The sequence below is a fragment of the Cottoperca gobio genome, chromosome 18, assembly GCF_900634415.1.
Source record: "Cottoperca gobio chromosome 18, fCotGob3.1, whole genome shotgun sequence".
NCBI lineage: Eukaryota > Metazoa > Chordata > Actinopteri > Perciformes > Bovichtidae > Cottoperca > Cottoperca gobio.
In genome coordinates this window covers 12,712,073-12,722,281 of record NC_041372.1, presented here as the reverse complement: position 1 = coordinate 12,722,281, position 10,209 = coordinate 12,712,073, and the positions used below count along the sequence as shown (strand labels likewise).

The 10,209-nt window shown below is 42.4% G+C and overlaps 1 protein-coding gene across 6 annotated transcripts; it reads left to right on the top strand.

Annotated features, from left to right (window-relative positions):
• Window positions 1–352: 352 nt before the first annotated feature.
• On the top strand, window positions 353–9,639 carry tox4b (TOX high mobility group box family member 4 b). Of its 6 annotated transcripts, none has more exons than XM_029454817.1 (11): window positions 353–485; window positions 2,360–2,428; window positions 2,859–2,909; window positions 4,163–4,450; window positions 4,530–4,790; window positions 5,709–5,837; window positions 6,703–7,005; window positions 7,190–7,270; window positions 7,452–8,045; window positions 8,191–8,345; window positions 8,497–9,639. In XM_029454817.1, exons 1-11 carry the CDS (start codon window positions 480–482, stop codon window positions 8,552–8,554), a joined length of 1,995 nt encoding a protein of 664 aa, XP_029310677.1. In that variant the 5' UTR covers window positions 353–479; the 3' UTR covers window positions 8,555–9,639. The 6 variants fall into 6 exon arrangements, with proteins under 6 accessions (XP_029310677.1, XP_029310679.1, XP_029310678.1 ...); XM_029454815.1 differs by lacking the exon at window positions 353–485 and adding an exon at window positions 1,353–2,131; XM_029454819.1 differs by lacking the exon at window positions 2,859–2,909.
• The last annotated feature ends 570 nt before the right edge of the window (window positions 9,640–10,209 follow it).

The following is a 10,209-nucleotide window of genomic DNA, read 5'->3' as shown; positions in this document are numbered from 1 at the left end:
AGTGATTTTTCGTTGTTATTTTGTCATTATAAATGGTGTACAGAAAAGATGTACTGTACTTTCTTAAATTAGAGAAAGTCTCTTATGTTAACCATATTAAAGAGAAAATCCAATTACAGGTCTCTCTGCCCTGCAATTATTTATTTAAATTTTTACAAATGCATATCTGATAGCCTGCTAATTATTTTCTCATATATATATATATATATATATATATATATAATTAAAAAAAAATATATATATATATATTTTTTTTTTTATATATATTCACCACAGTGAAAGAAAGAAGCTAAATTAATTGCCTTTTATTCTGGAACGCTAACGTCACGTTTTATTTGACGTGATGACGTCACTTCCACATGTACGTACAATCGGGAAGCCGGTGCCTTGTTGTGATATTTGAGGAAATCAATTCTGGGCGAAGTTCACTTGCACAAGTGGGATAAAAACAAAACAATATTCAGATATCGGGGGTGAGCATGGAGGTAAGAGTAGTAGAAACGTTTGACATAATAAAAGAATCACCTTTGTCTTCATATGTGCTGATCAATTATAACACACGATCTTTGGTTGTCAGAAACACAACAATGACGGCGCATCAACCGGACATGTTCCACTTATTATCCCTTTTTTTTTTATTAATCGGTTGATTTAACTTCAGCTCATCTATTTAACCCTTTAAAGACGTCAAACGTATTGCTTTTGGTTTACAATAAATAATCATATGCTAATGTAAAGAGTTTAAAGCTTCACTTCCGACATTTAATCGTTTTAACGGTCATTTTAATCTGTAGAATATACATGGACCTCCGTATCACTAACCATTGGAGAGAACAGGGGGAATATATGCTGCCTGCCCGCCGTTAAAAGCTGATTTGACATTTTATTCGTTAAAACATAAAACATTTATCAAAGTTTCCTCCTGTGTCGGTTGGATTAGAACAGAATGACAGGCCGCTTCCGGTCGTTGCTTTCAAAATAAATATTTCTATTTGTATTATTTTTTCCGTTACAAAATACAAACAATATAAGTAGATGGTTCTTATTGTTCCTCATGTTCCTGTAAGTATTGGTAATTAACAAACCAAGAGCTACACATATGAGTCATACACATTTAGAGCGAAGCATTTATTTATTAGTTGAAATGTCGAGAATAAAGTCGAATTTTCCATATTAGTGATAAGAAAGAATTAATCAGAAGAGGATTTAGCTTAGTTTTTTGCATTTAGAGAATACAGTCAGAATAGATCAAACTACTAGCAGTGCAAACTCGACTTTATTATCGATATGCGAAAATGTGTTTGAGTGATTATCTGATTTTATTTTGAAACCTGTATCGCTCCACATCCGGCGCTGACCCCTTCCATTCCGCCCGTAATCCGTGGCTCTGGATCCATTGAGCAGCCTGGCCCGGGCCAACACGAAGCAAAAGACACGGATTCGGTCTGCGTCCCTGTCAGACACCTTGAAACGATCATTGTCGTCTTCCAGACCTCTCGAGCAGAATTAACAGTTACATTCATGTTATTATGGTCTGTCTGTTAGCTGCGGTCATTGATTGAATGCTACGTTTGAGGACCGACAGACAATCGGGCGCCTGGCTGGTCGTGAAGTAAAGAGTACTGCTGCTTTGCGTCAAAGCCAGCTAAAGCTAAACCGTGATAGGACAAGTCAGCAAGAAAGACGGGTTAATAGCCACGTTACCCCCTCGGTAGCTAGCCTGCCAGCAGACAGGTTATTTTTGGCACGGCTGCTGGCGTACACATGCTCAGTTTTAGTGGCGTGAGCTAGCTGAACATCTGCAAAAGCTGTCAGTGTTGTTGGTTTCATAAGAAATAAGGTTACAGCTCATTTAGACTCGGTTTTTTGGAGGGTTGGTATCTCCGCCTACTAGCTACCTGAAGCGACTTTAACCCCAGACAGTCAAATATATTTAAAATAAAGGGAATTTCAGTTAATTGCGCAACATCTTGTTGAACTGAAGAGGGGCCTCATAGCTAACATATGAGGCCCAGTTGAAAAGATGGACCTGAATTTTTATTCGGATTTAACGGACGGTACCGGGCAGCACGACGGTGATCCAGAGTTCCTGGATCCGCAGTCTTTCAATGGATTTGACACTGACAACAAGGTGACTCTATCTTATGAATGGGGCACACACACAAAGCGGTGTCACTTCTTTGCATATTTTTGACCCAACTAAATACAGGCTGTCCGTAAACGCATCCATGTGCACAGACAAGACAGTATGTTCCTTGTTGTGTGCTGGATGGCAATGCAACTGTGTGTTTAAAAAAAGGAGTCTGGCTTTGGAGCATAAAGGGATAAATGTCTTCCCACCTTTTTTTTAATGTTTCAGTTCCCTGGAGGCAGTGACAACTACCTGACAATCTCTGGGTCCGGCCATCCCTTCCTCTCCTCTTCAGAGGTAGGCCTTTTTTACATCTTCAATGATCCGGCATTGACATTTCCCTCTGACAGGTTTCTTTGTTAATTGCTATGGAGCCTCCCAATCATGCAGAACCATAGCATGTGTTACCATATGTTGGAGCCGCAGAGCTAAAGCTGCTTTCATGTCATATCAGAGAGCAGTTTTAAACCACACAACAACCATGCCTACACTCAATCATCTCTAACTTAATACCTAGCAGTTGGCAAATTCTATTTTTGTAGCATTTCAACCATGTTAATATTAGTTTAATCCTTTTGTGAGTCATACAAAAGTATTGCTCTGTATGTATGAAGCATTTTAATGTGATTGGTGCCATGAGTACGTATAAAAGCAGTGTCACTGCCACAAAGATGAGCCATGACATTTGTAATCAACGTGCACTTACTGACGTACTGACATCTTTTAGTGTGCCACTAAACCCATTGACCTCTTCAACCTCGCTGGATCTGCTGGTGGAGTATGAATTATTTTTTAAATACTTTATATTTCACTACCCCTCCTGCTTAAATTCAAACACTTTTTTTCTATTTTTTTTTATAATAATTTTCTAATAAATAATGTTTTTACACTTTTTACAAACAAGGTCAGAATACAAAAGTGATTTAGTGACATGACGTACATGTGGGCGTTGCTGTTTTGTCATCAGAATAACAGACAAACTTCGCCTCGGCAGTAGAGTGCGTCAGAAAACAGTGTTCGAGGATTAGCTATTATAAAAAACGTGAGCGTGAAACACGACTACGAACAGGTTGAAGAGCATTTCGCAGGCATGTTCATTTTCAGTGTCACCACATGCAATGTCACCTGTACCCTAATATCTAAACGTAACATATTTCATACCCAAAACTGTCGGCTTTGTGTGCATACTGTCGAGTAATATTGCAATCATTAGCGTTGTCCCTATCTGCTGCCTCCTGGTCACCTGTCGGCACACTGTGCAGCTGTGAGTGATGGCATGCTTTGACAGCTGAAGCTTCAAGCAGTTTTTTGTTTTTGTAACGTGCATGACCGGTGGCCTGTATCACAAAGCAAGTTCCCTTTAGTCTCGCCTTCCTGGATGACTGACGCCATGAAGCTGCTTATCAACCGGCTCAACGCACGAGCGATAAGTCGTTTAAAATGTAATACATATTTACTGTATAGTCACGCAGCTCGAGAAAGAATACGGAAACACAGGCGTCTCTTTGAACATGTTCAGTAATCTGGAACAAGTTATCGGCCTGCTGCGATATTTTAGGATTATCGTAATCGTCGAGACTTTGAGGCTGTTGACCTCTGACGCTCACCTCTGGAGGACGTCATCGGGGTGATCGTCTACGTGAGGCGGCGTTACGATGCCAAAGACGGGGCCGAGATGAGAAAGCAAGCTAACCCACTAATCTTGCTTTGTGACGCAGGCTCCTGAACACTGAACTTTTGCACTAAAAACTATTTTCCACCCCTGCCCTGATCACTCAGAGATACTTTAGTCTTCAGATTCTAGGAGAATGAATCCCTAAAGTACGTCTTTTGATGTCCAAAACAATAATAATCCTGTTTTTCCAGAAAGCCGTTACTGACTAATCTTCTCCCATTTTCCTCGTGGCTCTCTTTCCTCCCTTTTGTCGGTTACTCTTCTCCGCCCCAATTTCTCACAAACGTTGTTTTCTCTTCCTTCACGTCTCTTGTCCTCTCTCTCCGCTTTGCTTCCGTCCGCCATCTTCTCTCCAGACGTTCCACACCCCCAGCCTCGGCGATGAAGAGTTCGAGATACCTCCCATCTCTTTGGATCCGGACTCCGCCCTCACCGTGTCCGATGTGGTGTCCCACTTCGGGGAGCTGTCGGACACCGGCCCCTCCGACAGCGTGGTGGTACCCGGGAACGCCGTGGTGGAAGGGGACGACCCCTCGTTCGCCTCCACTTTCGTCAACGCCCCCTCACAGGGACTGGAGCACCTGAGTCTGGGAGTCATCAACCAGTCGGGGGGAAGTGCTCTGTTGGGGTCGTCGCTGGGAATGGTGAGCAGTGCGGGACATTTGAAGTGTCACAAGTTATCGCGAACGCTTAAATTCACTCGCATCCTCTTTCCATCCCCAGGACCTCGGTCATCCCATCGGCTCTCAGTTCAGCAGCTCGTCCCCGGTCACCATCGACGTCCCGCTGGGTGACATGAGCCAGGGCCTGCTGGGCTCCAACCAGCTGACCACTATCGACCAGTCGGAGCTCAGCGCCCAACTGGGGCTGAGCTTGGGAGGCGGGAACATGTTGCAACACCCCCAGTCGCCTGATAACCCTCTGTCGGCCACGGCGTCGCCCACCAGCTCGCTCCAGGACGACGACATGGATGACTTTAGAAGGGTGAGTTTTAAAAGCTATTTTCATAAGCAGGTTAGCGAGCGAGAAATCATGAGCTGATCACGACCGCGCGGTCCTCATGGCGAGCGGTAAATGAAATAACTTAAAGTACACGAGAGAAAGAAAAATGACAAGTCCAAAGTATATTACGTGGTATGGGATCCACAAATCAGGCAGTAGGCTCGCAAGTTAGTCTGACCAGCCAAACAAAGATGAAGACGAATCCGTCTCCAGACGAGTCGAGCGTCAGACGAAGATCAGGCTGCAGAAAGAATCCAAAACTCTGGAAGAGATCCCAGTCCACGCAGAGCAGCGTGCATTTAGTCCAAAACAGTGAGGCCGTGTAGTTTAGCACGATCCAAAGGGCCGCTATTCACCGTCAGAAGGGCGCACAGGGTCCCTGTGCACATCCTGCACTGCCGGTAGACCCATCTGTTGAAGTTTGTGAAGCGCGAGTCCAAGTAGCTTCGTTGCTTCTCCAGCACCGCGTTGGCTAACGCCTCCACGTCAGACTGTTCCCTTGTTTGGGAACCATTCCTACACGCCGATTTATTGCTCGATTTAGACATTGCCTTCAATCAGATACTCACATTGGCTAAAATATTTAAAAACAAGTCACAAAGGTTTAAAGTAACAGAATTAGCAACACTGGGTGAAGCCATCTTGTCCAGCTCCAGTCAATCACAAGTCTTTAGCGTTGAATCTGTGAGATGGAACGAGCTTTAAGGCCTTTACACACACGTTGAATGAATACTGAACCTGATTATTATGCGGCGAAAAGTGACTTGACGTATATATTTTTTTCTGGACTTTTGTACCGCGAATAAAGGAATCTACCAATCGCGTTGTGCGGATCAGATGTCGTGCATTTTAATCGTTTTTTTATTTACTTTTTTTTTTGCCTCTTTTCTTTTTGCACAGATAGGACAGATAGACTGGAAAGGGGGAGAGAGAGGGGATGACATGCAGCAAAGGGCCACAGGTTGGATTCAACCCCCGGTCGCTACCTTAAGGACTCAGCCGTGTTACATGAGTTGCCCGTCCTACCAGGTGAGCTACCTGGTTCTCCGTGTTCTCAGTTTTGATGTCAAACATGTGCAGCCGAGTAATTCCCACTTTGGTGTTGTTTATTCGTCGCCCCAGTGTGTAAAGGCCTTTAAGGAAATGAAGCAAATATGTTTAGACGGCATTTAGATCTTTCTTATAATCTCCATGTTTGGAAGTAAATGGTTTTTATTCGTACATCAGCAGTTACGGCGCAAACAGGAAGTGCTAATAGATCATTTTGCATGACCTTTCATGGCGTACATTTGCCAAGATGTAAACAAATATTATTTAAATTTAGCGCCTTGAGATTGCTTTTAGCTAGGAAAGGTGCTTTACAAATATAATTTATTATTATTAATAAATATAGAATAAAAATATTTATTTAGAAAAATAAAAAATGAATAAAAAAAGTATAATAAAAAAATTAAAATTTAAATAATAATAAAAAAATTTAAATAAAAAGAATAATAAAAAAATTAAATAAATAAAACTAACTCTTTGCTTTAAAAAAAAGAATGCATTCTCAGTAGAGTACATGTTAAGAGTAAATGACCTTTGCTGTCCCGTGAAAAGCATTTATTTCCAAATTTTCTTAAGCAAAGTTTTTAACCTCGTGACGGAAACTTTAAATTCAATTATCTGAGAAATTCTAAACCACCACAATTGGAGATACGAGGTTTTCTCTGGTCAGAGATGAAGTGCTGAAACCACTTCAAAGAAAAGATTCTAGAATCAGAACTTCTTTACGAAACTGAATTAAAAAAAATACTTCATCCATTTCTGGAAGGTTTCCCTCGTGACGGGATTACAACGAGGGAAATGATTTGTGGATACCGTTTCTAACATCTTTCCCTTCCCCTCCGATCAGAGCGTCCTGGTGGAATCTCCGGTCTCTCTCGCCGTCTCTTCCGGAGTCATCTCCCTCGACCCGTCCCTGTCCGAGTCTCCGCTCTCCGCCCCCACCGCCAGCGTCCCTCCGGCTGTCCGGAAGAAGAAGAATAGTAATAACAAGAAAGACCCCAACGAGCCTCAGAAACCTGTGTCGGCCTACGCTTTGTTCTTCAAGGACACACAGGCGGCGATTAAGGGACAAAACCCCAACGCTACCTTTGGAGAAGTTTCTAAGATAGTGGCGTCCATGTGGGACAGCCTGGGGGAGGAGCAGAAACAGGTGAGAGGAAGGAGGAGGAAGCTCTCGCCAGATTGAGTTTAGGAATAGTGAACAAATGTTGAGCTATGGAACTGATGAAGGCGTCTTTCCGAGTGTCCTCTCTCACCCCGACGCGGGCTCAGTGACACGGGGTAAGATTTAAACACGTGCGTCAGTTCAGTGAAACATTTCCCCCTTTTTCCAGGTTTACAAAAGGAAAAACGAAGCTGCAAAGAAGGATTACCTGAAGGCACTGGCAGAGTACAGAGACGGACAGCTTTCTCAGGTGTGTGTGTGTGTGTGTGTGTGTGTGTGTGTGTGTGTGTGTGTGTGTGTGTGTGTGTGTGTGTGTGTGTGTGTGTGTGTGTGTGTGTGAGACGTCAGAGATGCATCACTGGTTGATAATGAACCACAGAAACCAGTAAAATTCAAATCTTGCACTTGACTGTTCCCCGTCCTCTCCTCAGGCCCCTATAGAAGTCATGGACACCTCCCCGTCGCCCCCATCGCCTCCGCCTCCAGCCTTGGCTGCCGCTGCCATAGCAACAGCCGCCTCCAGCCTCGCCGCTCGCACCACCAGGTCGCAGCATTACAACCCCGAGGAGAACACCATCACCAACATCTGCACCTCTAACATCATCCTGGACCTGCCTCAGGTCACCACACGCTCCCGCACCGGCGCCAACAAACCCCAACCTCCGCCCGCTCCCCCGCCGAACCCCCCCACCGTCACCAAGATCATCATCAAACTGACGGCCGCCTCCTCGCCACGCCAGCCGCCACCGCTGCAGCAGATGCAGAGCACCCCTCTCCCGCCTCGGCTGCAGCAGATGGTGCACGCCCAGGCCCCTCCACCTCTACAGGCCAAGCCGCGAGGCGCTGCCACAGCTCCGCCGCCGCTGCAGATCAAGGTCGTCCCATCGTCGCGGCAGTCGGATTCAAGCGCGCCGATCATTGTGACGTCGGCCGGTGAAGCGCCCACGTCGGGTCTGACGGTGGAGATGGGACAGTCGGCTGATGTGATGACGGAGGGAGAGGAAGTGGCGGAGGCAGAGGAAGGGGTAAGCGCAGCACGTGTTGTCTGTTGTCTTAGCAACACATGAAACGACTCGTGCAATAATCGCCCGTAGCTCAGATTCGGACGATTTGATAAATACCTTTTTTTTTATTTTTATAAATGTATATTTGTCTCGTTTTGTGTCTCAGATGGAGGTTGAGGTGAACGTTGCCACTGTCCCGAGTGTGTCTCCCGCCGCCAGCCGTAACATATGCGTGCGCGCCGGCTGCACCAAGCCCGCCGTGGAGTGCAAAGACTGGGACAAGGAGTACTGTAGCAACGAGTGTGTCGCCACACACTGCAGGTGTGTACGCCAGCAACATGCACACCAGATGTGGAGTTCTGTAAAACCCGTTTTGGTTATAGTGCGTCCCAACAGCAGTCGGTTGTCACCCTGCACACATCATGACGTGACATGAAGTGATCTTTTCCTTTCGTTTGTTTCTCCTCCACAGAGATGTGTTCATGGCCTGGTGCGCCATCCGAGGGCAGAACTCCACCACGGTTGCATAGGGAGAGGACGAACACAGAGACACATGAGATGCAAACGGAGGAATGAAACGAATGATCAGGCTCAGGTATCGGCACATAATGGTCTGTTGTATCGAGAACCAGGAGGGGGACGGTCACGGGAAAGTATTTGAAAATCACTACAATGTACCGCTCTGCGGCGGACACGTTCACTCCAGCCGAAAACCTAACTTGGGAGACGCTGCGGCGGGAAAGACGGCTCGGTACAAGGACATGATGCTGAAGATAAAGCAGAAGATTAATCATCTATTGTAAAAAGTATGGACTTGATAAAAACAACAAAAAAAAGTTTTATATGAACCTACGGTGTTATTAATTGTTTTGAGAAAAGAAAAAGAAAAAGTGCAGAAAGGAAATCATGAGTTTCTTTTTATTCATTTTTAAAATTCCACTTCAAATCTGTACGCTCTTCCCTTTACTGTTACTTTGGGGATTCATTGATTGTTCTTCGGTAATGTGTAGCGGGTGCTTTAGAGATTCTACGTACAAACCAGCAACAACTGGGCAAAGCACAAACGATCTTAACGATAGTTTGGAGTCATACAAAAAAGGGTAAAATGCCATTTTGTGACGACGTGGAGAGGAATCTGCAGTTCATCGCCTCTTTAAGCCACGTTGGGAGGGAAATAAGCTACAGTCACGCAAAGGATTTGAATTAAAACTTTGAATACAGGTGCTAAAATCCAGGAGAAGAAAAATAACTCTGTTCTCCACTGCTGCTGAAATACCCCCGCAACACAAGAGCTTTTTAAATATGTGGTGCATATTGTGTTTAATCAACATCTGTGGTGAACAAATATTGGGACTGAAATAAACACACCAGCTCAGACAACACTACTGTAAGGGGAAAGGGAAAACTATATGAAGAAGCTTTACTTTATAACATAACAGTGTTTAATTTAAGAACATTTGCTTTCAGGTCTGTTGAATAATCAAGGAAGGGAATGGTTGCTTCCAAAAAAAAAACTGTTCCCAGTCAGATGAAATGCAGTAATCTGGTCTGGTTTATTGTAGATATCCTGGAAATGTTTTTAATGGTGAAATAAAATATTTTATGTTTTAATATACATTTGGTGGTGCACATTTTGGCGTCAGGGTTACATCTGGAGTGGCATTTATTTGATTAATGGTGATACATTTTTATAAAAACTAATTTGACTAATTATATATATATATATATAGTTATATATATATATATATATATATATATATATTTATTTATATATATAGTTATATATTTATTTATATATATAGTTATATATTTATTTATATATATGTATATATATATATATATGTATATATATATATATTTATTTATTTATTTATATATATATGTATATATATATATATATTTATTTATTTATATATTTATATATGTATTTATTTATTTATATATTTATTTATTTATATATATATATATATATATTTATATTTATATATTTATTTATTTATATATATATATATATATTATATTTATATATATATTTATTTATATATTTATATATATATTTATTTATATATATATATATTTATTTATTTATTTATATATATATAAACATTTTTATTTGTTTATAACAAACTTAAATGGAAGAAACCATCTAAATATCAGAAAAGTGTTTTATATAGATAAACAAGAA

Bases quoted from the DNA above. Each gene is read 5' to 3' on its own strand.
- tox4b (XM_029454815.1), top strand. From the start codon at position 2,024: ATGGACCTGAATTTTTATTCGGATTTAACGGACGGTACCGGGCAGCAC. The intron at 2,429-2,858 runs GTAGGCCTTTTT...GACATCTTTTAG, and splicing joins CCTTCCTCTCCTCTTCAGAG to TGTGCCACTAAACCCATTGA. The intron at 8,046-8,190 runs GTAAGCGCAGCA...TTTGTGTCTCAG, and splicing joins TGGCGGAGGCAGAGGAAGGG to ATGGAGGTTGAGGTGAACGT.